The sequence below is a fragment of the Babylonia areolata genome, chromosome 28 (assembly GCF_041734735.1).
Source record: "Babylonia areolata isolate BAREFJ2019XMU chromosome 28, ASM4173473v1, whole genome shotgun sequence".
Taxonomy (NCBI): domain Eukaryota; kingdom Metazoa; phylum Mollusca; class Gastropoda; order Neogastropoda; family Buccinidae; genus Babylonia; species Babylonia areolata.
The window spans coordinates 12,964,327-12,991,826 of record NC_134903.1 but is presented as its reverse complement, the minus strand read 5'-3'; the positions used below and the strand labels follow the sequence as shown (position 1 = coordinate 12,991,826).

The 27,500-nt window shown below is 41.0% G+C and overlaps 1 protein-coding gene across 14 annotated transcripts in view; it reads left to right on the top strand.

The window, feature by feature from the left end:
- LOC143302101 (SCO-spondin-like) overlaps nt 1–27,500 on the top strand; it is a 94,282-nt gene that overhangs the window by 51,401 nt on the left and 15,381 nt on the right. For 6 of the 14 annotated variants that reach the window (XM_076616622.1, XM_076616625.1, XM_076616620.1 and 3 more), the window contains 6 exons: nt 5,499–5,543; nt 7,503–7,673; nt 12,287–12,460; nt 24,763–24,927; nt 25,635–25,805; nt 27,304–27,474. In XM_076616622.1, coding sequence (XP_076472737.1) covers nt 5,499–5,543; nt 7,503–7,673; nt 12,287–12,460; nt 24,763–24,927; nt 25,635–25,805; nt 27,304–27,474 — 897 coding nt within the window. The remainder of the gene's footprint in view (nt 1–5,498; nt 5,544–7,502; nt 7,674–12,286; nt 12,461–24,762; nt 24,928–25,634; nt 25,806–27,303; nt 27,475–27,500) is intronic. The other 8 variants (XM_076616634.1, XM_076616629.1, XM_076616624.1 and 5 more) reach the window with 7 other exon arrangements.

The window sequence follows — 27,500 nt, the reverse complement described above, 5'->3', positions numbered from 1 at the left end:
CTGCATCAGAATCCTGGTGAGCTAATTGAATAATTCATGATATGCTGTTATAGATAATAATAAAAGTCCAGGTATCTTCGTTTTCCATAAAGAAGTTGAAGAACCTTTTTTTTCCGTTTAACTTTTAAACTTCAAGAATTATTTGTGCTTGGAGTAGGACGTTTTTGCATGTGTGTATTGTACTTATTAAACGTTTAAAAAATAAAAAAAAGAGTAAATGCCCATGATAGCCAGTTTGTTCTTCCAATAAGGAGGCTAGTATGCACAGCAAGTGACAGCTGTTTCACACTGTAGAGTATGAGTATGATTGCGCGCGCGCGTACGCGCGCGCGTGTGTGTGTATGTGTGTGACAACTCATGACAATCACGTGTAGAGTTCTGTTTTGTGCATGCCTTTCCCCAGTTACCTTTCCCAAATGGCCTGTCATTTTTATGTACGTAAGTACTGGATTTACGTTTTTTCCATGCAATCGTGGAGTCATGTTTCTGTCACTGCAAAGCAGTGGTTCAGGCCACTCGGTATTGTCAGTGACACTTCTCGAGGCTTTGCACCGGCGGCCTTTTTGGAAGAAGGTCTAGACTGATTCCATTTCAGATAAATCAGCGTAGTTAAAGAGTAGTAAGCAAATCTTAGTGCAGTACTGTGCACGTGTCAGCTTCCTCATGGTGCCCCTTCAGTTCCTTGGTATTGACGTCAGGGCTGAATCCCCCTGCAACAACAATGGTCTTGTCTGCAGGTACCTTTATAAGCAGCTGCTGGGACATGAATCTCGCCAAGTCGCCTTTGTTTGCTGCATGTGTGATGAAGTTGTCCCATTTCTGAGGGAGAGGCACACTTTTGTCCTGAATCTCTCTTCTCACAGGCACTGCTTTCTTTCCCCGTTTCTTCATTGTGCTGCTCGCGATGGACAGGTCGTGGTATCTGTCAAAAATGATGTCAGTACAACATAATGCAGCTCCAACTTGTAGTCATGATGTGACAAAAATGTCAGCAAGGTCTCCAAAGTGTTTTGCTTTAGGTGGTTTCCCAAGAGCAAGAACATGCACCTGCCCATCGACAATAAGTATTCCTTCTTCACCAACGTCTGCAGCCTCAACACCCTGAGGCCAAGGTGTGTCACCAATCAGTGAATCTGACAGGAGGGACTTTTGGCCTGATCGTATATCACCGTTCTTTTGTGCAAGGGCAGGAGGGAGAGACATCAACTCATGCTTCAGTATTTCCTCCAGATGGACATCCCTTCCAGCCTGGAAAGCAGTGATGAGACGCTACAGGAACTTCCTGTCTGCTTGGACTACTTTCATTGCAGTTGTTGTGGACTCCTTATGCTCCACTTCGAAGAAAGATGAGAAAGTCAGAGGCTTATTCTTTGGAAATGTGTCGTCTGAAAGAGATCGTCCTGTTGATGCCAGCCAAAAGCCTTTCTTCTATAAACTGTATCAGCTGATCTTGGTCTTTCTGGTGAGCCATCAGCAGGTCATCTTCAATGTTCTTTGTGACAAAGTCCTTTGTGGCAATATTCTGCAGTTCTGAACTAGAATCAGACAAGAACGACTTGAAGGACTAAAATGTGTTAAGGAGATTGTCTTCATCCTTCAGATCAAGTTGTTTTTTTCCTGGATGGGTTGCACTTGTTGTGAGTGAATGCTTTGCCTCATCCATTGCTGTGCACCAGCTTGGTCTCACTGACCAGGTGAGATCTCAGATGAAGGAGAAAGCCCACCTGCTCAAGGCTGACACCGTCTTTGTGATAGCAACGATGCCACCACCTTTCTTGCCAATGCCATTCAGCCACTCCTGGCTCTGTCCAGGTCTGCTTGGTTGAAGTTCTGAGCTGATCTTTTCACAAGGAAATTGCCACTCTCATACTCTGCCTTCACTGGATCTGGGAGTTGATTCATCTCACTGATGTAGATGGTGCTCCATCATCTGGCATAGTTGGTAAGATTATACCTGAAAAAGAATGGAAGCATCAACTTGAAGGCATGCAGGTGAAGCTGCCACAGGCCATCTCTCTGTGCTCTGGCAGGATCTGGAGGATCTCCACATTTGGATGTAGGTCCACCAGAACTGGAAGTTAGGGTTGCCATTGTTGGCCACAAAGGCGTCAACTGCATCTTTGAAATCTTTGCTTGCAAGTATAGCAAACAGGTCATCTGTTTCATTGGACATTCAACAATCCGCGCATGCACCCGAGTTACTAAACACCGGCTGACGTTAACAATAAAGAGCCAAAGGTGGTGCAGGCAAGTCATTGGGTAACCATTGGCAACAGAGGCAAATACAGATTTTGGTCCACCCGTGATCCAGCTGTCGGCCATGTTTTTTGGTGGGTTGCCATGTGAACAGCGGCAAGATACAGCTTGTAAAAATAATGGTTTAATTGGATTCAGGGCGTCCTTTTCCCCCAAAAAAGGTGTGTATGACAACTCTGACTCTCCGATGCCTATGGGTGTTTGATTTCCTGAAAATGGAACCAGTCTAGTTGTGCTGTGTGTTAGTTTGGGGCTTGTTGCCTGTCGGCACCCTTGTGTGGGGATTGCTTTTCCTCCGGGTGGCCAAATTTTATGTTCTGTGTGCTCCAGCTAAGAGGGTAGGAGTACCCTGCTTGACATGTGTCGTCTCTGTTTTTGTTTCCAGCATCAGGGTAGTAGTACCCGGTTGGTCCATGTGTTTCACTATTCAGATAGTACACTGCAGTTTGAACTTGTCAGTTTTCGGTTACAAGTGTTTCTTTGTGCGTTCACCATATTCTGTTTTGAAGATGGTAGACTGCTACAGTTGATTTTGTTCACTGGGAGGTGGGGCAAATGCTTGAGAAATCAGGCTTACTTTGCTCTCCTCTATTGTGATAGAAGTATTTTAAACATAACTTTTTGAAGATATGGTGATACTGTGAGTTATAGTATCATGCCATCATTTAAAAAGCTTAAGGAAGAATCAACAACATTTTCTACAAAGCAGTTACAAGTAACTGATACACAATCTTTGTCCCAAAATGGTGAATGGGCAGAAAAATCTCCCCCTATCAACCATTTTTCATTATCTTGAACATTATGTAACCATTCCGTATTAAGTTCGTTTGGTCCTCTAGGTACGTACACAGAGAAGACACGAAGAGTAAGGTGATCACTGAATTTATCGCGTGCCACGCATGAATGGAAATCAAGAGTAGAATTAGGTGCTGGTGGAGAGCATACACTGTACTCAGTCCCTTCTTGGATATATATGGCTGCACTAATTTTTGTGGCAGTATCAACCTGCTGGTGCACAGGTGGGTAATAATATCCTGGAAGCTTGGGTAAGGTATTCTTCACATTTAGGGATTGTAATGTAAGTGTTTGCCAAATGTTGAATGAGATATGGCAAATTTGTGGAAATAGATCTAGCGTTCCACTGCATGATCTGGATTGCATGTTTGCGAATGGGGGGCATTGTGAAGGAGGGTATGTGTATTGGAAAAAATAGATGAAATAAAATTTATAATGTCTTATGGCACACACAAATAACAACTACAATAAAAGTAATAGAGTCAACTACCTATACAAATGTTCACAGTTATAAACTGATTTTCAAACAAGAATAAAGAAAGAGTAGGAACTAACTAGGAACTAAGAAACTAACAGATAAAATGTTTAACATCAAACTATATAAGGAAAAACGTTAATGATTATAATGGTGAAGTATAGAAAAAGTACTCAGCAGAGCTGCCTGTGTGGTGATGGTGATTGAAACAGTCAACAGGTTGTTGCGATAACAGTTGGCGCAAGTGTCAGAACATAGTCCAGTCTGTTAGCATGTCGTATCTTTTGTACCACTTGTGGCGAGAATGGACGGATTAGTGCTGATGTTGATGAGATCTGTTGGGGCGTACTGGACGTCTTGGTGCCTCCCACAGTAGATCTCAGACATGATCTCAACGTTGCCGGCGAGTAGACTGGTCCCCCTCCTGTTGAGGTGGACACCATCCTGGAGATAGTATGTTGTCAGGTTGGTATTTTCCACGAAGGAGATGTTGCCAACATCACAATGTTCTGAAGTGCTGATGGCGTTGAATAGCTGCCTTTTAATATCTTTTTTCTTATCTTTCACGGGTGTTATTTTGCTTATAACGAACTTTGTGTGTGTGGATTTTTCTGCGCAGAATATTTCACTGGGGATATAAATGATTTACGTAAGTCCCCGGGTTCGTTGGATCTGAGGTCATTTATTCCACAGTGGATGACTACAACATCGTTTTTTTTCTGAAGATGAAGAGTACTCGTGCAGGGACTTCCGTATGTCGTTCAAGGTGTGGCTCCGTTATTTTGTTGCATAGAAGCTGTACGACCTTCCAAGTCTTTTTTCTTCCACACCTTTCATGGCGGAAGCGTGCAGGATAAGCACTTTGGTAAATCCTTGTGAACACCAGTGTCCTTTTTGGAACGTTTTGCGTCAGATTGCTTAACCTTGACGTCATTCGTGAATTTTTTGTCAGGGGCTGACTTGATGAAACTGTTCTGCAGCTTTAGGTGATTTGGTGTTTCCTATTTTTTCATTGGAGGTGATGATCTTCTCTTTCGATGTTGTTTTCTCTGTTTTCTTTGCTTTTTCCGGGCTCGGTGGATTCAGTTTTGTTGCTTCAGCGTATGTGAGTTTTGTTGTGGGGCTGGACTCAGTCTGAGTTTCTTTGGTTTCCAAAAAACAGTTCTTTTTGTAATTTGTTGAAACGTTTCATTTTGGGGCTCCACAGTCTTTTCTAATAACGAGATACGGGTGCACAGGGTGGTTATGGTCTGTTTTAGCTCTAATAAAGCATCACTTGTATTTAGGCTTACCGCGATCGAAGAAATCGCCTCGCCTTTTTTTTTGCCGTGGTTATGAATTCCGTTGTCGTACTTGGCAACCACGTTTCGGACAGCTTAGGTTTCGTTTCTCCAATTTTCGCAGCACTGCCACCTGCTTTCGTTTGTCGGCCGGTTGCAAGGGTTGTTGCTGAAGTCACACGAGCACTGACGCTTCTTGATCTCATCTTCTTTCCATGTAGTTGCGTCAACTTTGCCACAGTAACGTTCAGCTTCTGGTAGTCTACGCCATTTTGAAATGTGTGATTTGTGTGTGTGTGTGTATGTGTGTGTGTGTGTGTGTGTGTGTGTGTGTGTGTGTGTCAGGGTGTATGCATGCGATTGTGCATGTGTGTGACCATGTGTGATGTAAGAGTATACCTGCCCAGTTTTACCTGATTTTACCGCACTTTTACTCACGGGTTTCTATTGAGCCAGCCTGTAAATCTTTCACTTCTGTACCCTTGCCCGAAGAAGTTGTTTTTTACAGCAAAAAATTGCTGCTTTCTTAGAATACAAGTTTTAAAGACATGAAGAGCCTACTGTGCTTAATATTTTTATTTTATTTTACAGAGCCCAGGACATGAAGAGAGTGTGAACTATCTGTGTGTGTGTGTGTGTGTGTGTGTGTGTGTGTGTGTGTGTGTGTGTGTGTGATATATATGTTGGTACAGTTTACCCTGAAAATGGAGTGGATGCTACAGCTGTGATTGCCTCCAGTAAGTTCTTTGTTGATTGTGTGGTGAGAGAAATGAGTGTCTGTGCACCTGGAATAACCTTCCTCATCATATCTGTGCATCTGATTCTATTTCTGCTTTTCACTCATTATTAAAAACTCTTCTTTTTTATTAAAAAAAAAAAAAAAAATCTATAAGCACTCTCAGCTCCCTTGTTCTCCAACACTACTCATGTCATCTCACTTTGGATGTATGAAGAGTGGGAAATGGAGTTGGGGGGGGGGGGGGGAGTGGCAGAGGAGTTTTGAGAAAGCGTGGTCATGAATGATTTATACCCCCAAAGGTATCTATATATACATGTGTGTGTGTGTGTGTGTGTGTGTGTGTGTGTGCGTGTGTGTGTTCAGTTGATGGAAACTGGGGTAGCTGGGTATCCGGGATATGCAGCGTAACGTGCGGGAGGGGAATGCAAACACGAACTCGTCACGAACGATGCATGCACACGCACGGACACACACGCAACACACACACAGTTGTTACACTCTGAATCATAATGTAATAGTATCTTACCCACATGTTTTTCTTTTTACATAATAATTGATGTGTGCTTGGTGATAAGTGAAGGATGTGCTGACGGGCATTTTATTTTAAGTGAGCCTAAAGAAAATTTTCTCTTTTTGGTTGAAGCAGATAATAAAGTATTTTGAATTGAATTGAATTGAATTGAATTTGGCATGATATTTAGCATGACCTTGTTTTGATGGGAGATTAAGCTGATCGTGAGGTAGTTCCTGGACAGCTGTAAGTTTAGTTTTATGGTGAGGATGATGATCAACGACTGTACTCATGGTATCGGCCATTCAGCCAACCAGACCAATATACGCAACAGCAATTTACTCTCTCTCTCTCTCTCTCTGTGTGTGTGTGTGTGTGTGTGTGTGTGTGTGTGTATGTGTGAAGTTGATGGAAACTGGGGTAGCTGGGGGCCATACGGACTGTGTAGCGTCACGTGTGGGGAAGGAACCAAGTCACGAACCCGTCAGTGTGACGTGACGTGTGCGTGTGTGCGCGCCTGCTTGCGTGCGTCCGTGTATGTATGTGTCTCTGTGTGTCTGTGTGTGTGGGCACGCATGTGTGCATGTGTGTGTGTGTGTCTGTGTGTTTCTGTGTGCGTGTGTGCGCTTGTATGGAAGCATGGAAGTGGAGGGGTATCGAAACTGAGGTCACCATGAGAGCAGGACATGAAAGGCCATAGACTTTGAGACTATTTTGTTTATTTATATTGATGATGATGAAGGAGGAGGATGACAATGATGATGACGATGTTGCTATGGAGGTCCATTTTGGTTTGGGACTGCGTGACAAGGCTGTACTCTACGCTTCCTGTCATAATGATATCCCGACGTTAACCAGGCCCAAGAGATACAGACACTTGCAGTGTTGGTCAGGTAATTAGAGCAACACACCCAAAGACACATCCTTGAAGTGGATGACACTCGACTGTGTGGTCCCAGTCTCCCCATTTAAGCCCACAGCACACTCTACTCTGGGTAGGAGCCGACCATGGGCCGAAAAACCCACCTCCGCTGGGATTCGAACCCGTGTCCTCCCAGCCGTCAGTCCGCGACGCTAACCACTTCGCCACGGCAGCTGGTAGAATGGCTGATATATTATTTGACAATGATATGCCAGAGTATGACAGACTAAATGTAAAAAGATAAATTTTTGGACGGCGTGACATAAAATTATGCAGATTGTCATTTGCTTGAAAGTTACCTAGGGGCAAAACGTAAGAAACTGCTTTGTTGTATTTCAATTTCCATTTCAATAGGATAATATCCAATAAAGTATTAGTATGGTCGTCTGTTGTCAATGTGGAGGATTTCAGGAGAACTAGTTTATTGCACGTTTTTGAGGACCAGACAGCAGCCTAAGAGAGAGAGAGAGAGATCGGAAACTATGTTATTGCACATCCTCATGTGCTTGTGCATGTTTGTGCAGTTGACGGAAACTGGGGTAGCTGGGGGACATACGGACCATGTAGCGTCACGTGCGGGACAGGAAGCAAGTCACGAACCCGTCAGTGTGACAACCCTGCCCCTGTCGGCAGTGGTGAAAACTGCACTGGTTCCGCTTCAGATACTGCTGACTGCACTATGGCTGCTTGTGGAGGTACATGCTTTGGATTTTTTCTTTTTTAATTTTTTTATTTATTATTGTTTTTACGGAACTGACTAACCATTACTCTGCCATCAGAATGAAGTAGCCATTACAAATTCACTCTGAAAATTCACAATCATTTGTCCAGACTTCAAAAATGCAGTCTTTTAATCAGTTTGTTCACTGTTTGCCATTCTACGGTTCATCTCATGATCTTTAGGATTTTGCTTTCCTTAATCTGTCGGGCTGAATGCACAGAGAGAAAGAGAGAGGGAGAGACAGAGAAGCCCCAATGTCTTCTTTGGATGTGGATGGAGGTTGATGTTTTAGATATACGTCTCCAAATATATGTCTCTGAATGACCAACATGTGCAGAAAACTGAAGGTAAAAACAATAATTTTAGATAAAATGATAGGCTTAACATTGTCTTGAAATCTAGGTATGGAAACTACGATACACGGCATACAGGAGCCAGCAACTAGGGTACTAAAAGGAAATCTGGACAGTATCAGTATCAGTATCAGCAGCTCAAGGAGGCGTAACTGCTTTCATTCAAATCCATATACGCTACACCACATCTGCCAAGCAGATGCCTGATTAATAATAATGGTATTTTTAAGGCGCAGATCTTGATAAAATCAACTCTAGCCACACAAAAAAACAAAAGATAAAAATTAAGAATCTGGACAGAAAATCCATATATTAAAACTGGACACTGCATCAGAATCCTGGTGAGCTAACTGAATAATTCATGATATGCTGTTATAGATAATAATAAAAGTCCAGGTATCTTCGTTTTCCATAAAGAAGTTGAAGAACCTTTTTTTTCCGTTTAACTTTTAAACTTCAAGAATTATTTGTGCTTGGAGTAGGACGTTTTTGCATGTGTGTATTGTACTTATTAAACGTTTAAAAAATAAAAAAAAGAGTAAATGCCCATGATAGCCAGTTTGTTCTTCCAATAAGGAGGCTAGTATGCACAGCAAGTGACAGCTGTTTCACACTGTAGAGTATGAGTATGATTGCGCGCGCGCGTGTGTGACAACTCATGACAATCACGTGTAGAGTTCTGTTTTGTGCATGCCTTTCCCCAGTTACCTTTCCCAAATGGCCTGTCATTTTTTTGTGTACGTAAGTACTGGGTTTACGTTTTTTCCATGCAATCGTGGAGTCATGTTTCTGTCACTGCAAAGCAGTGGTTCAGGCCACTCGGTATTGTCAGTGACACTTCTTGAGGCTTTGCACCGGCGGCCTTTTTGGAAGAAGGTCTAGACTGATTCCATTTCAGATAAATCAGCGTAGTTAAAGAGTAGTAAGCAAATCTTAGTGCAGTACTGTGCACGTGTCAGCTTCCTCATGGTGCCCCTTCAGTTCCTTGGTATTGACGTCAGGGCTGAATCCCCCTGCAACAACAATGGTCTTGTCTGCAGGTACCTTTATAAGCAGCTGCTGGGACATGAATCTCGCCAAGTCGCCTTTGTTTGCTGCATGTGTGATGAAGTTGTCCCATTTCTGAGGGAGAGGCACACTTTTGTCCTGAATCTCTCTTCTCACAGGCACTGCTTTCTTTCCCCGTTTCTTCATTGTGCTGCTCGCGATGGACAGGTCGTGGTATCTGTCAAAAATGATGTCAGTACAACATAATGCAGCTCCAACTTGTAGTCATGATGTGACAAAAATGTCAGCAAGGTCTCCAAAGTGTTTTGCTTTAGGTGGTTTCCCAAGAGCAAGAACATGCACCTGCCCATCGACAATAAGTATTCCTTCTTCACCAACGTCTGCAGCCTCAACACCCTGAGGCCAAGGTGTGTCACCAATCAGTGAATCTGACAGGAGGGACTTTTGGCCTGATCGTATATCACCGTTCTTTTGTGCAAGGGCAGGAGGGAGAGAAATCAACTCATGCTTCAGTATTTCCTCCAGATGGACATCCCTTCCAGCCTGGAAAGCAGTGATGAGACGCTACAGGAACTTCCTGTCTGCTTGGACTACTTTCATTGCAGTTGTTGTGGACTCCTTATGCTCCACTTCGAAGAAAGATGAGAAAGTCAGAGGCTTATTCTTTGGAAATGTGTCGTCTGAAAGAGATCGTCCTGTTGATGCCAGCCAAAAGCCTTTCTTCTATAAACTGTATCAGCTGATCTTGGTCTTTCTGGTGAGCCATCAGCAGGTCATCTTCAATGTTCTTTGTGACAAAGTCCTTTGTGGCAATATTCTGCAGTTCTGAACTAGAATCAGACAAGAACGACTTGAAGGACTAAAATGTGTTAAGGAGATTGTCTTCATCCTTCAGATCAAGTTGTTTTTTTCCTGGATGGGTTGCACTTGTTGTGAGTGAATGCTTTGCCTCATCCATTGCTGTGCACCAGCTTGGTCTCACTGACCAGGTGAGATCTCAGATGAAGGAGAAAGCCCACCTGCTCAAGGCTGACACCGTCTTTGTGATAGCAACGATGCCACCACCTTTCTTGCCAATGCCATTCAGCCACTCCTGGCTCTGTCCAGGTCTGCTTGGTTGAAGTTCTGAGCTGATCTTTTCACAAGGAAATTGCCACTCTCATACTCTGCCTTCACTGGATCTGGGAGTTGATTCATCTCACTGATGTAGATGGTGCTCCATCATCTGGCATAGTTGGTAAGATTATACCTGAAAAAGAATGGAAGCATCAACTTGAAGGCATGCAGGTGAAGCTGCCACAGGCCATCTCTCTGTGCTCAGGCAGGATCTGGAGGATCTCCACATTTGGATGTAGGTCCACCAGAACTGGAAGTTAGGGTTGCCATTGTTGGCCATAAAGGTGTCAACTGCATCTTTGAAATCTTTGCTTGCAAGTATAGCAAACAGGTCATCTGTTTCATTGGACATTCAACAATCCGCGCATGCACCCGAGTTACTAAACACCGGCTGACGTTAACAATAAAGAGCCAAAGGTGGTGCAGGCAAGTCATTGGGTAACCATTGGCAACAGAGGCAAATACAGATTTTGGTCCACCCGTGATCCAGCTGTCGGCCATGTTTTTTGGTGGGTTGCCATGTGAACAGCGGCAAGATACAGCTTGTAAAAGTAATGGTTTAATTGGATTCAGGGCGTCCTTTTCCCAAAAAAAGGTGTGTATGACAACTCTGACTCTCCGATGCCTATGGGTGTTTGATTTCCTGAAAATGGAACCAGTCTAGTTGTGCTGTGTGTTAGTTTGGGGCTTGTTGCCTGTCGGCACCCTTGTGTGGGGATTGCTTTTCCTCCGGGTGGCCAAATTTTATGTTCTGTGTGCTCCAGCTAAGAGGGTAGGAGTACCCTGCTTGACATGTGTCGTCTCTGTTTTTGTTTCCAGCATCAGGGTAGTAGTACCCGGTTGGTCCATGTGTTTCACTATTCAGATAGTACACTGCAGTTTGAACTTGTCAGTTTTCGGTTACAAGTGTTTCTTTGTGCGTTCACCATATTCTGTTTTGAAGATGGTAGACTGCTACAGTTGATTTTGTTCACTGGGAGGTGGGGCAAATGCTTGAGAAATCAGGCTTACTTTGCTCTCCTCTATTGTGATAGAAGTATTTTAAACATAACTTTTTGAAGATATGGTGATACTGTGATTCGCTAGATATGCTTATAGGATTTTGGCCGCTAGGAACGAGTTAACCTTCTCATTGTGAATCCATTTTCTATTATTGTAAGAATGTTTATACTTTCGTTATCTTCACAAGGTTGAATCATTGATATATAATTTCCTAATCACAGCTTTCCCCACTTCTTCCTTCATGTGTCTTTGTACATGATGTCTTTCAGAAACTAATCACTAGTATGAAGGGGGTGAGGGGGTGGGGTGGGGGTTGTCAAACAGAATTTTATATAAAGATTTTTGATATGCTGTTTCGGTTTTGTTGAATCTTGTATCACTTTGTCCAGCATATTCATTGAGTGGGCAGGGGGTAATCCTTCCGGAAGGGTAATATAATTCATGCACTTTGCAGCATCCCACTTCCTGTGCATTTGTCCTTCAGCCTGAGTTAGCCACGCAGCGTTGATGCTGGTGCTGTCTGTTGTCTTCTTGCTGCCCTCTTCTCATCACTGTCGTCATTCGTGCACCAGCTTCGTACATATATATTGTCTTCATTTTATCAGTCTTCGCTGTCCACGTCTTCGTTTCCTCTTGTGTTGTGCAGAGTACTTAATTTTTTTGTTTCTTTTTTTTTCTTTATCAAAATGTCCAAAGTGCACACATAACATTCTCTGAACTGTTTTTCTCTGGGGTCTTCTTTCCAGTTCAGTGTGTGTGTGTGTGTGTGTGTGTGTGTGTGTGTGTGTGTGTGTGTGTGTGTGTGTGTGTGTTTATTTATCCATTTCGTTATTGAGTCTATGATTACTTGTGCCTGGGATTGCAGGTATTTTCTTTGGTCAAATATGTGTTTGAATAAATGTATGTGAACTTTGAATTATTTTGATCTGTATTTGTGTTGTCTGGATGTTAGTGCTGGGTTGGGTGGGGGTATATATTCCGTTCTCTTATAGAGCCTGACAGTATGTGTGTTAATTGTGTGTGTGTGTGTGTGTGTGTGTGTGTGTGTGTGTACGCGCACGTGTCTGTGTGTGTGTGTACACGTGTCTGTGTGTTTGTGTGTGTGCAGTTGACGGAAACTGGGGCAGCTGGGGGCCATACATGGAGTGTAGCGTCACTTGTGGGGACGGAATCAAGTCACGAACCCGTCAGTGTGACAACCCTGCCCCTACGAATGGCGGCAGCCCTTGTTCCGGTTCCTCCACAGATAACACAGAATGCACAGCAGGCTCCCCTTGTCCAGGTATGATATGTATGATATGTAAGGCATGCTGTCATTGCTGCGTCATATACGCTGGCAACTGATTCAGACGAACAATTGGTATACGGAAGACTCATTGGTGAATCCCCGCTCTTCCCTTCCCTTTACTTGCAACCATCCGTTCAGCTGGAAGTCATACAAGGAGTAACTCATTCAGTATGATTTCTGGACACCCAATCTCCACATTATTAGAAGACAAGAGAGGCAAGGCCTTCAAAACTTGCTTGTGATACGCATGTTATCCAGTAAAGGAACCATGAGGAAAGGGAGAGAGAGAGAGATTGGTGATTTCATGAATTTCTGTATGTGTGCATGCATCTATCCATCTATCAATACCACTTCAGTTTACGCTTCTTAAATGTGGTAAGTAGATCATCATAAGGTCTGATGATGTGCTAGACCCGTTCATACTTTAAAAAACAAATTTTTATTGGTGATTCAATTTTAAGTTTGTAATTTGTAGGTGATGCAAGGAGTATTCAGAAGCAACCAGTGTCGGTGGCCTGTATTCTCCTCTCCAAATCAATTTTCAACGTTCATGACTCGCACTCTCACAGACATACAAAAACATGGATTCAGGATCTCATCTGTCTGACATTTGAACTGAGTGCAGTGTTCACGTCTCTCCAAATGGTCTTCAGTTTTGTTAACGTTGCTGTTGTTAGTGCAGTCCTGGACAATATTTCAGGATTTGATCCCAGATCTGTGAATACCTTCCCAGGTACTTGAAAATGTGGACTGATTTACAGTGCTGGCTCTGATATAAGTTCTGATGCCATTGGTAATGTTTGTCATCATCATAAAAAAGGGGGGAGGGGGGGGGGGCATGGTGGTGGGAACGGTATTGGGCAGAGAGTGAAGAATGGTGTGCGTGTATGTGTGTGTGTGTGTGCGCATGTGTGTGTGTGTGTGTGGTGGGGAAAGATACAGAGCATTGGAAAAAAAAAAAAAAAAAAATTCAAAGGGGAGACATAGGCACAATATAGAAAGAAACGCAAACATCAAACAACTGTAGCAACTATAACAAATGCCCAATTGGAATATGCAGCAAACCTTCTGCAATAGCAGATAACATCTTGAAATTGTCAAAAATACATTCAGAAGAATTTTACGAGGAGTTTGGTAAAAACGATTTCAGACTCACATTCAAAGAGTATGTGTTTGCTAGAAATAGATTCTCCACATATGCATTTAACATCTCTGCGGAACTTTGTTATAAAAGCGTTCAGCTTTATTCTGTTTGATAATGCCTGAATTTGCTTTAATCTGAATAAATTACTGAATGTATTTGATTGATTGACAGATTCCAGTTGTTGAATATTATTTATACTTTTATATAAAACTTTGCCATTTTGCTGGTATACTTCCCTGACTTTGCTCCATGATGCTTTTTCTAGTAAGCGGTACCCCTCTTGTACAGACAAAGGCACATAAAGGTCTGTGGTTCCCTGTTGGTGTTTTGCACCTTTTCTTGCAGCCATGTCAGCCCATTCAATATTTTGGAGAACAAGTTATATGTGTTCCTCTCAAATTCAAAAGATGTACAATGTGACTTATTTCTGTTATTATTTTGGACTTGTTCTTACAATTTGATGAGTTTAAAGCATATAATACATATTTTGAATCAACACAAAATAAGACTTGTAGAAGGTCAAGAATATAATTTAAAGCCATAAGAACAGCGATAAGTTCAGCTGTGAATATTGACTGATCTTTCCCAATATGGTATGGTCGTGCAGTTTTCAGTTTTGGTATAACGAAAGCTGAACCTGCTTGGTCATTGTCTAGGAGTGAGCCGTCTGTGTAAATATGCAAGTGGTCACGGTATCCATTCTGAAGGTATAATCGGACTTCTGTTGCCATGATATTTGGATGTTCTTTTTTTTGCAATGTCGGTATGATTGATATCAAACTGTACTTTACTCATCTCCCAAATGGGGCATGGACTTACTGTTTTCTGCGTGTCTACATTATCTGCATTAATTTCGGACTTTTGGAAAAGGTTTGACACAAACGTGCCAATTGGTGTTAGATAAGGTATCATTTTACCTCTTTTTGGGAAGTTGTTTTCAGATGTGATTCTTACTTCCTCTGATGTAAAATTTTCAGTTGTTGAGCTTCTTAATACGTATTTAGCACATGCCAGGTTTCGGTATTCATCCAAAGGTAATTCTCCTATTTCTTTATATGTTCGGAGGGTTGATGCGTGGAAAGGTACGCCAAGGGCAAGTCTATATGCTTTACAGTCAATGCTTTGAAGTTTCTTTAACAAATACTTTGGAGCATTGAAAAAGATTTCTTGTCTATATAATAGTTTGGATCGAATAAGTGATGATGATAAATGTTTCAATATCGTTGTGTCTTGTCCCCAGTACTGTTTACTTATAACTTTGAGCAAGTTTAAACATTTTCTTGCTTTTGTTATTATATATTTGATATGGGCATTCCAAGGTAGTTTTGAAGTGAGCATTAAGCCTAAAAATTTTACCATATCTCTCATATTTTATCATATCTCATATGTACTGAATGGGCTCATTTTCAGTTTTAAATGTTGGTAACGCTTCTGGATTATTACCATTGTTAAAAAGCATAATGTGAGGGTTTTTTCTGCTGATAATGTAAGACCATTGTCGACAATATACTTATTCAGTTTATCTATTTCTCTTTGATATGTTTTTTTAATATAGTTTAATGCCCTTTTTGATGTATTTCTTTTCATAGTTACATTCATCCACTTACATATATCATCTGCGTATTGCACTAGGATCACGTCTTTTGATAAATGTTGGGGTAAGTCCTTCAGCAAGATGTTAAATAGAACAGGGGCAATAACAGAACCATGGGGTAATCCCATGTGAAGAGTCTTAGCATTTGAGTACGTATTTCCAACTCGTACTTGTATACGTCTTTTAGTCAGGAAATCTTTGATATAATTATAGAGACAAACTGAAAAGCCAACAGATTTCAGTTTAAAGATTAACTTTGCATGCCAAACTTGATCATAGGCTTTCTTTATATCAAAGAAAGTTACAAGAACGTTTTTTTCTTCTAGCAAATTGTTGTTTTTTATGTGTTGTAAGTTTAACCAAATTATCAGTTGCAGATCTACCTCTCTGAAAGCCCGCTTGATTAAGTGGGATAATTCTATTTTTATGGCAATAGTACATCAGTCTTCTCAAAATTATTCTTTCTATTGGCATACCAGTATGTGATGTTAGCGTAATTGGCCTGTAACTGTTCTTATCTGTTTTACATTTTCCTTGTTTATGAACTGGTACTACAATAGACTGTTTCCATTGTGCTGACATTAACCATCAATCCAGCACTTTTGAAAAAAAGCTTAAATAACAAAACAACAAAATTTTCTGGTAAGTGTCTAAGCATCTCATTTGAGACCGTGTCAAGTCCTACAGATGTTTTCTTTTTAGGGAGGGATAATAATTCGTCTTTAGCCTCACTGAGTGTGAGTGGAGCATTGATGTATCGACTGTTATCAGGACTTGGATCTGTATAATCACTTTTGCTCTCTTCTTCGGTTCTGTGTTTACTCTTTTTAGGTGATAGACCTTCCAATCACATAGACTCTGACAACATTTCTACAAATGTTTCTGCTTTCTCTGCACTGGACGGAAATTCTTTGTCTTCTATCTTAATTGGGCAAGATGGCAAATTTATACCTTCTTTCATTTCATTGAATTTTTTCCAAACATTTTTAGTACCTTTATGACTGGATATCTCATTATTACAGAATGAGGACCAATGATTGTCTTTCAGCCTGTGCGATGACCATGTTACTATAATGGTTTGCCCTTTTCTTTTCAATAAGATGTTCTTGTGACTTGTTTTTCAAAAAATTATAATCTTCATTTTTTATCATTTACTGCTGCTTCACAGGCTGGCGTCCACCAAATATTTGCTAAATGCTTGTTTGATTTAAGCGAATTACATTTTAGGATTGATACATCAGCAGCTTGTAATATGGTGTCAGTAAAGAAGGAATATAAATTATCTACATCCCCAGTGTTTACTTTCAAATTTCTCCCAATCAGCATTTTTATAGTTATACTTTGGGACTTTGTATTTTTGAAATTGCATATATATTTCAGTTTTATCAAAAGTCATGATGATCCATAGATGATCAGTTCCCAGTGTATCTTTATGCATTGTCCATTTACAGTCTGGATGCAACGTAGCAGATATGAAAGAGAGATCTATTGCAGATGCCCTGTGAGTTACAGTATCATGCCAACATTTAAAAAGCTTAAGGAAGAATCAACAACATTTTCTACAAAGCGGTTACAAGTAAATGATACACTATCTTTGTCCCAAAATGGTGAATGGGCGTTAAAATCTCCCCTTATCAACCATTTTTCATTATCTTGAACATTATGTAACCATTCCGTATTAAGTTCGTTTGGTCCTCTAGGTACGTACACAGAGAAGACACGAAGAGTAAGGTGATCACTGAATTTATCGCGTGCCACGCATGAATGGAAATCAAGAGTAGAATTAGGTGCTGGTGGAGAGCATACACTGTACTCAGTCCCTTCTTGGATATATATGGCTGCACTAATTTTTGTGGCAGTATCAACATGCTGGTGCACAGGTGGGTAATAATATCCTGGAAGCTTGGGTAAGGTATTCTTCACATTTAGGGATTGTAGTGTAAGTGTTTGCCAAATGTTGAATGAGATATGGCAAATTTGTGGAAATAGATCTAGCGTTCCACTGCATGATCTGGATTGCATGTTTGCGAATGGGGGGCATTGTGAAGGAGGGTATGTGTATTGGAAAAAAATAGATGAAATAAAATTTATAATGTCTTATGGCACACGCAAATAACAACTACAATAAAAGTAATAGAGTCAACTACCTATACAAATGTTCACAGTTATAAACTGATTTTCAAACAAGAATAAAGAAAGACTGGGAACTAACTAGGAACTAAGAAACTAACAGATAAAATGTTTAACATCAAACTATATAAGGAAAAACGTTAATGATTATAACGGCGAAGTATAGAAAAAGTACTCAGCAGAGCTGCCTGTGTGGTGATGGTGATTGAAACAGTCAACAGGTTGTTGCGATAACAGTTGGCGCAAGTGTCAGAACATAGTCCAGTCTGTTAGCATGTCGTATCTTTTGTACCACTCGTGGCGAGGATGGACGGATTAGTGCTGATGTTGATGAGATCTGTTGGGGCGTACACTGGACGTCTTGGCGCCTCCCACAGTAGATCTCAGACATGACGACCAGCGTTGCCGGTGAGTAGACTGGTCCCCCTCCTGTTGAGGTGGACACCATCCTGGAGATAGTATGTTGTCAGGTTGGTATTTTCCACGACGGAGATGTTGCCAACATCACAAAGTTCTGAAGTGCTGATGGCGTTGAATAGCTGCCTTTTAATATCTTTTTTCTTATCTTTCACGGGTGTTATTTTGCTTATGACGAAATTTGTGTGTGGATTTTTCTGTGCATAATATTTCACTGGGGATATAAATGATTTACGTAAGTCCCCGGGTTCGTTGGATCTGAGGTCATTTATTCCACAGTAGATGACTACAACATCGTTTTTTTCTGAAGATGAAGAGTACTCGTGCAGGGACTTCCGTATGTCGTTCAAGGTGTGGCTCCGTTATGTTGTTGCATAGAAAGCTGTACGACCTTCCAAGTCTTTTTTCTTCCACACCTTTCATGGCGGAAGCGTGCAGGATAAGCACTTTTGTAAATCATTGTGAACACCAGTGTCCTTTTTGGAACGTTTTGCGTCAGATTGCTTAACCTTGACGTCATTCGTGAATTTTTTGTCAGGGGCTGACTTGATGAAACTGTTCTGCAGCTTTAGGTGATTTGGTGTTTCCTATTTTTTCATTGGAGGTGATGATCTTCTCTTTCGATGTTGTTTTCTCTGTTTTCTTTGCTTTTTCCGGGCTCTATGGATTCAGTTTTGTTGCTTCAGCATATGTGAGTTTTGTTGTGGGGCTGGACTCAGTCTGAGTTTCTTTGGTTTCCAAAAAACAGTTCTTTTTGTAATTTGTTGAAACGTTTCATTTTGGGGCTCGACAGTCTTTTCTAATGACGAGATACGGGTGCACAGGGTGGTTATGGTCTGTTTTAGCTCTAATATAGCATCACTTGTATTTAGGTTTACGCGATCGAAGAAATCGCCTCGCCTTTTTTTTGCCGTGGTTATGAATTCCGTTGTCGTACTTGGCAACCACGTTTCGGACAGGTTAGGTTTCGTTTCTCCAATTTACGCAGCGCTGCGGCCTGCTTTCGTTTGTCGGCCGGTTGCAAGGGTTGTTGCTGAAGTCACACGAGCACTGCCGCTTCTTGATCTCATCTTCTTTCCATGTAGTTGCGTCAACTTTGCCACAGTAACGTTCAGCTGCTGGTAGTCTACGCCATTTTGAAATGTGTGATTTGTGTGTGTGTGTGTGTGTGTGTGTGTGTGTGTGTGTGTGAGTGTGTGTGTCTGGGTGTATGCATGGGATTGTGCATGTGTGTGACCATGTGTGATGTAAGAGTATACCTGCCCAGTTTTACCTGATTTTACCTCACTTTTACTCACGGGTTTCTATTGAGCCAGCCTGTAAACCTTTCACTTCTGTACCCTTGCCCGAAGAAGTTGTTTTTTACAGCAAAAATTTGCTGCTTTCTTAGAATACAAGTTTTAAAGACATGAGTGTAACGTTTACTAACCTTTGTGTTAGTAATTTCTGGTTCATTCGTTTGGAGCTCTTGAGACCGTTGACTTGCTTCCAGCCGCTTGTTCAAGGGAGCTGACTCCAGATTCATCATCAGGGTTATCCTCACAGCAGACGACAGGCCCATTACGTTACATCTCCCTTTCAAAACGTTGAAATTGTTTTGTTTCAGTCCCAATTAAAGAGAATCCACTTCCAGGCTTTTTGTTTCATTTGAAATAACAACAGCAGGTAAGTCCAATTGAAATAACAACAGCAGATAAGTCATTTGAAATAACAACAGCAGGTAAGTCCAATTGAAATAACAACAGCAGATAAGTCCGTTGGATTTTCTATTGATAATATAACAACGGGAAGAGATAAGAAACATTTGAGAAGTCAATAACATAACAAATAAGATTTTTTTTTTTTTTTTTTTAATCATAAACTTGATGTTCTAAACATAGTCTTTCAAGTACGCAGGTGATTTCACTCTGCGTCCACTTCGAGTACTTCTTTCATGCTGTTCAGTAGAAGGTCGAGGTGCAAGGTAGTTTTGACTGGTGATCTCTCTTGCTTGATCATTGTCTATTGACTGTGGAATTTCATTTGTTTCTGTAGTATTTTTAGCTGATTCTCTTTCTTTTGAATTTTCTTTACCTTTTGATTCTGAGTTCTCTGTTGACACCTCACTCTTTTTTTCTGTCTGAAATGAACTGTGTTTCTTGTTGGTAGGATAGAAAATCAGAGCTTTCCTGAATCCTTGTGAATCAGATTCTATTGAGAAACTTCCATTTGTTTCTTTAATATCCTGTCTATTTCTTCTGAATTTACGACCATCTTCTGTGCAAATGTTGTATGATCTGATGTCCACTTGTTTGTCCACTTGTGCTTTAATCCATTTCTTTGATCCCGGTGGACGGAAACGAACCAACTGACCAGGTTTCAATTCAGCCAGTTCTGTTGCTCCTTGGTTGTAATACCTAGCTTGTTTTCTTTTTCTGTTATGAAGTTTTGTTACGGCTGGCACAACTGAAGGTTTCAGGAAAGACTTGGCAACAGGCAGCTGTGTTCTCGTCCTTCTTGCAAACAACCTCTGCGCTGGAGAGGTGTTCAGGATTTCTGATGGAGTATTCCTCAGTTCCAGCAAAGCTAGGTATCCATCCTGACCAGTTTCACAACATTTTTTAATTGTGTTCTTGGCAAGTTTCACTGCATTCTCCGCTTTGCCATTAGCTTTTGGATAACCCGGCGAGCTGGTGATGTGTTCAAATCCATACAGTTGAGCAAATTTCACAAACTCATGTGAGTTGAAGGGTGGCCCATTATCAGTAGTCAGTCTCTCTGGAATCCCATGTCTTGCGAAATTTGCCTTCAACCTTTTAATGATCTCTTTATTGTCTTTGGAAGTTATAACATCAACTTCGAAAAAATCTGAATAGTGATCAACTACAACTAGGTAGCTTTTCTTTCTGTACTCAAATAAGTCAGCAGCAACATATTGCCATGGTAACTCTGGTATTTCGCTGCTGATGAGAGGCTCTTTTTGTTGATTTCGACTGAATTCTTGGCATGCTTGGCAGTCCTTGACAAAATTCTCAATGTCAACACTCATTCTTGGCCAGTATGTAACCTCTCTTGCTCGTCTGATACAACCTTGAATGCCAGCATGACTTGCATGAATTTTCTGCAGAAAATAATGTCGCTGCTGTTTGGGCACGACTATTCTGTGTGCTTTGAAAATCACTCCATTCTGTATTGACAGTTCATCCCTGAATGGAAAATAGTCCTGTATATTCTCTGGAACATTTTTCTTTTCTTCAGGCCAGCCTTCAAGAATGGTTTTGATCAACTGACTCATGTCATTATCTTCTTTTGTAGCTTTCTGTAGGTTTGAGAGAGTTGTTTCACTGACTGCTAACTCTTGGGTGACGTTCAAGTCCTCTAATTCAGTGCAGAAAATCAGTTCTTTGTGACTCATTTGTTGTTCTGGTTTACCACTAACTGCTCTGCTCAGTGTATCTGCCAGATACATTTCAGTTCCCTTTTTGTACACAACTTCATAGTCATACTTCTGTGTATGTAACAACATCCTTTGAATTATTTTTGGAGCTGAGAGCAAGCTTTTCTTGTGTATCACTTCCAGAGGTTTGTGATCTGATTCAACAATGACTTTGTGTCCAAAGACGAATCTCTCAAATCTTTCAAGACCAAAAACTATGGCCAGCATCTCTTTTTCAATCTGAGCATATTTTTTTTCAGTTTCTGACAGTGCTCTTGATGCATATTGTATTGGTTGGCCATTTTGTAGACATGCTCCTAATCCATATGCTGACGCATCATACTGAAGGGTTATTTGAGTGTTCTCTCTTGGATCAAAATAGCGTAGAACAGGAGGTTCTGACAGGGTTTTTTTTTACCTTTTCTAATGATTTTCCATGAATGTCAGGATTCCATTTGAAATGTACCTCTTTCTTCAACATCTCTCTCATTGAGGCTGCTTCTTCTGACAAATTTGGAGCAAACTTTTGGAGATACCCCACTACCCCCAACAGTCTCAGAACATCTTTTCGAGATTCTGGCGTTGGCAGTTGCTGAACTGCTGCTATTTTCCTTGGATCTGGTTTCAATCCTTCTCTTGACAGAATATGTCCAAGGTATGTAATTTCTGTTTTCTTCAGTTCTACTTTCTCTTTGTTGAGCTTGATTCCTTTTTCCTGGCATCTCTGTAGAAGCATTTCCAGTCGTTCATCATGATTTTTTGCTCCTTCTTCATCCGAATCACCTTCTCCCCAGAGAATGATGTCATCATGAACTGCTGATACTCCTGGCAAATCTGACAGTGCTTCATCAATTCTTCTTTGAAATTCTTCTGGCACGACAGATATACCAAATGGCATTCTGTTCCACTTATATTTTCCATAGGGAGTTTCAAAGGTTGTCAGATAGCTGCTCTCTTCATCTAGTTCTACATGCCAAAACCCATTTCTCATGTCAAGGTGTGTGAAGTATTTGGCATTTTTCAGTTTTGGTAGGACATCATCCAGTGTTGGTGTTGGATACTCATTTCTTTTAAGTGTTTTGTTCAGGGGTTTTGGGTCAATGCACAGCCTGATTTTTCCATTTGGTTTTATTGCCACTACCAGACTACTGATCCAGTCTGTTGGAGTATCCACACGACTGACAACTCCCAGTTTTTCTAATCTTTTCAACTCATTTTTAACTTTCTTTCTAACAGAGAGTGGCCATTTCCTGCAGGGCATTTTGACTGGACTGGATTCTTTTTCTGTATGAAGATGAAGTTTCTTTCCCAGATTTCCAACTTCCCCTTCAAAAATGTCCTCATATTTGTCCAACAGACTGTTTTCTTTCTCTTTTGAAACAATTGCTATGTTTTCTGTGTTAACAGTTACAAGATCCATTGTTTGTACTGCTTTCAACCCTAGGATTGGAGTGCAGAATTCTTCTGTGATGATAAACCTCAGTTTGTAGCTGCATTTATTCTTCAGGTTGATGACTTTTATCGTAGTTTCTCCACGAGGTTTCATTTCAGATTTATTGAACATGACTAGCTTGCTTTTAGTTTTGTTCAGCTTTCGCAAATTGGTATCACCTGTCACTTCTCTGTATGTTTTCTTTGACATCACGTTTGTGGATGCCCCAGTGTCCAGAATAAATCTGACTTGATTTTCCTTGATGAGTAGTCTAGCTTTCACATTCTTTTCCTGTGTCTTGTTGTGACCTACTAGTCCAGACTTCTTCTTCTGACTCAGTCTCTTCATCTGTTTCTGATACATTCTGAACTGTGTTTCTTTGTTCTTTTCTTGGGGCTTTACACACCACTGAAAAATGATTTTTTCTTCCACAATTTGAACAGGTTTTTCCAAATGCTGGACACTCTTCTTTTTTCTGTCTGTGTTGCTTATCACAGAATATACACTTCTTCAGCATAACTTCTTTTTTCTTTTTGACTGTTTTCTCATTTTTTCTTTCTGAAATGGCGCTTATATCTTCCCCATCAGTCTTTGAATCTCCAACTTTCATTGCTTTGCTTTGATGCTGACTCATTTCAAAAGCTCTGCAAATGTCTAAGCAGTTCCCTAAGGTTAGTTTTCTGACTTCCAGTAGCTTCGTTCTAAGACCTTCATTGTTCACTCCCAGTACAATCTGATCTCGTAGAAGTCTCTCTTTAAGTTGAACACTCCCAAAATTGCAAGACCTGATGAGTTTTCTCAAATCACACACAAAATTTTCAACTGATTCTCCTGCAGCTTGGTGTCTTTTATGAAATTTATAAGCTTCATAAGTTTCATTTTTTTCTCCAATGCAGAATTCCTCAAACTTTGTCAGGATCAAATCTAGGTTTTTTCTTTCTTCTTCATCTGCAAAAGGAAGACCTTCTAAAATGTCTAATCCTTCTGATCCTACACAAGAAAGAAATGTTGCTGTGCTAAATTCTTGATCTTCAAAGTTCAACTCTGTCACAATTTCGTAACTATCCCAGAGTCTTCGGAATTTCTTCCAGTTGCTTTGCAAGTCACCGCATACCTCAAGTTTCGATGGTAACGGAATATTTCGTCTTCTCGATCGTCTGGGTAGCGACGATCTTTCTTCGCTTTCGTTGTCACTCATAGCAACTGACGTCACGATTGCAGCTGCTTCGAGTTTGGCGTAAATTTCTGAAGATCTCTAGATTTATCGTCGTTTTTATGAATTAGAGTCTGTTCCTCAATGACTTCAATCCCGAATCTGACACCATGTAACGTTTACTAACCTTTGTGTTAGTAATTTCTGGTTCATTCGTTTGGAGCTCTTGAGACCGTTGACTTGCTTCCAGCCGCTAGTTCAAGGGAGCTGACTCCAGATTCATCATCAGGGTTATCCTCACAGCAGACGACAGGCCCATTACGTTACAATGAGGAGCCTACTGTGCTTAATATTTTTTTTTAAATATTTTACGGAGCCCAGGACATGAAGAGAGTTTGAACTATCTGTGTGTGTGTGTGTGTGTGTGTGTGTGTGTGTGTGTGCATTACACACACACACACACACACACACACACACACACACACACACATATATATATATATATATATATATATATATATATATATATATATATAATAACTCGTCATTGTGACAGCTCTGAGCCACAACATGGGGGTGGGGACAATTGGTGCACTTTACCCTGAAAAAGGAGTGGATGCTACAGCTGTGGTTGCCTCCAGTAAGTTCTTTGTTGATTGTGTGGTGAGAGAAATGAGTGTCTGTGCACCTGGAACAACCTTCCTCATCATATCCGTGCATCTGATTCTATTTCTGCTTTTCACTCATTATTAAAAACTCTTCTTTTTTTATAAAAAAAAAAAAACAACCTATCTATAAGCACTCTCAGCTCCCTTGTTCTCCAACACTACTCATGTCATCTCACTTTGGATGTATGAAGAGTGGGAAATGGAATGGGGTGGGTGGGTGGGGGGAGCGGCGGAGGAGTTTTGAGAAAGCGTGGTCATGAATGATTTATACCCCCAAAGGTATCTATATATACATGTGTGTGTGTGTGTGTGTGTGTGTGTGTGTGTGTGTGTGTGTGTTCAGTTGATGGAAACTGGGGTAGCTGGGTATCCGGGCTATGCAGCGTAACGTGCGGGAGGGGAATGCAAACACGAACTCGTCAGTGCGACAACCCTGCCCCACAACATGGCGGAAATGATTGTTCCGGTTCACCTTCAAGCAGGAGTTGGTGCTTCAGATATTGCATCAGTAAGTTCTTTGTTGTTTGTGTGGTGAGAGATATGAGTGTGTGCGCACCTATGTGTGTATGAGTGTGTGTGTGTGTGTGTGTGTGTGTGTGTGTGTGTGTGTGTGTGTGACTCTGTGTGTGTGTGTGTGTGTGAGTGTGTGTGTGTTTGCATTATCGACAGCATTAATTTTTGTTATCACTAAGAATTTTCATGACATTTTAAGATTTTACTCACCACTAATCATATTTGGTCTGTGACGCTTACATTTTGTTTGATATGATAATACCGTTTAAATCATGTTGTTTTTATGTATCTCAATGATTTGAGAATTTTTCAAGGAACACTGTAACGTGCAGCTGATTTTCCAGTTTGGCTCAGATCTGTGTACCTGACAGACGTAATGAAACTCATTCAGTGAGAGCTACAGTCAATTCATTTTTCCAATGTTTATTCTAGTTAATTTTCAGTATCCACTTTGGTGTAGGTAGTGTCATTGTGTGTGTTCTGTACAGAATCTGTATTTCTTTTCTTTTATTTGAGAACAAGAAAAAAGATATCATGCCGTCTTGAAACCCAAACATATCTCCCAGCAACTTGGATGAGTTCAATGATACGTTTCTGCACCATTTCTCTGTGTGTGTATTGTGTGTGCGTGTGTGTGTGTGTGTGTGTGTGTGTGTGTGTGTGTGTGTGTGTGTGTGTGTGTGTGTGTGTGTGTGTGTGCAGTTGACGGAAACTGGGGCAGCTGGGGGCCATACGAACCGTGTAGCGTCACGTGCGGGACAGGAATCAAGACACGATACCGTTGGTGTAACAACCCTGCCCCCGGAATAGGCGGCAGTCCTTGTGCCGGTTCCTCCACAGAGAGATCAGAATGCACTGTGGGCTCATGTCCAGGTAATGTGTGTTCCTGTTGTAAAACAGGCAGAGTTGATTAAAGCACATCTGCATATCCCAGTAGTTTCCTTGGTGATTTTATGAGTTTATGCCTATCTATCTGTCTGTCTATACCACTTCAATTTGTGTTTTTTTTTTGTAGTTAGTAGATCATCATAGTATCTCATTATTTGCTTATGTGCGTTTGTGATTTGAGAGTAGCATGGTAGAAGATGCTGGGGAGTTTTCAAAAGCAACCATTCTCTCTGTGCCCTGTAATCTCTTCTCCGTGTCAGTTGTCAACGTCCTTGACTCACAGACATACACAAAATTTGGGGTGATTTAGGATCATATATATGTGACATTTGAAGTAAGTGCAATGTTCTTTTCACTCTATATACTCATTTGATTACCTTCATGAAGTCCACAAACACGTGGTCACGTGGTAAAGGTCTTGTTATTGATGTTCGTACTGTCCATAGTGTCCGGAGATTCCTGATCTGAGGCCTGTCTGTTTCTCAGCATTGGTCGTTTCTGCTTGTGGCTTCAGTTTTTATTCCATTGTCTGTGATTTGCTTATTGTTGTGATGACAGTTGTCTATCTTCCCTATATGTATGCATGCATGCGCGTGCTCAGTGTTATTGTTTTGCTGCAGAGGGGCGTGAAAGGAGTTTTAGATGCTTTTAGTCTTGGTGGCAGTGTTGACCCTTCAACTGTGATTTCATGTTTTTAAATGTTATAATTATCTTACTGAATATTTTCATTTTATATCAATGAAATGTTTCACTTTATCTTAAAATGTAATTTTTCTTTTCTTACCTTAATGTTTTCTTTTAACATGATAGTTAATATGTATGCTGTGATCAAGGAAGGGTGTGCCAGTTGCTCATTCGTTTTTTCGGGTTTATCTGTTGATGAGCATTTGTCTTTTTAAATGTTATTATTATCTTACTGAATATTCTCCTTTTTATAATGAGTGAAACGTACACATATGCTCGCGCGCGTGCGCGCGCACGCAAACTCAACACGCAGGCACACACACGCGTGCGCGCGCGTGCGCACTCACAAAACGATGCATGCACACGCATGGACACACACGCAACACACACACAGTTGTTACACTCTGAATCATAATGTAATAGTATCTTACCCACATGTTTTTCTTTTTACATAATAATTGATGTGTGCATGGTGATAAGTGAAGGATGTGCTGACGGGCATTTTATTGTAAGTGAGCCTAAAGAAAATTTTCTGTTTTTGGTTGATAATAAAGTACTTTGAATTGAATTGAATTGAATTGAATTTGGCATGATATTTAGCATGACCTTGTTTTGATGGGAGATTAAGTTGATCGTGAGGTAGTTCCTGGACAGCTGTAAGTTTATTTTTATGGTGAGGATGATGATCAACGACTGTACTCATGGTATCGGCCATTCAGCCAACCAGACCAATATACGCAAAAGCAATTTACTCTGTGTGTGTGTGTGTGTGTGTGTGTGTGTGTGTGTGTGTGTGAAGTTGATGGAAACTGGGGTAGCTGGGGGCCATACGGACTGTGTAGCGTCACGTGTGGGGAAGGAACCAAGTCACGAACCCGTGAGTGTGACAACCCTGCCCCTCAACATGGAGGAAACACTTGTTATGGTCCTGGTACAGACAGTGTTCAGTGCAACACAGCTGCATGTCCCAGTAAGTGTTTTGGTGACTGTCAAGAT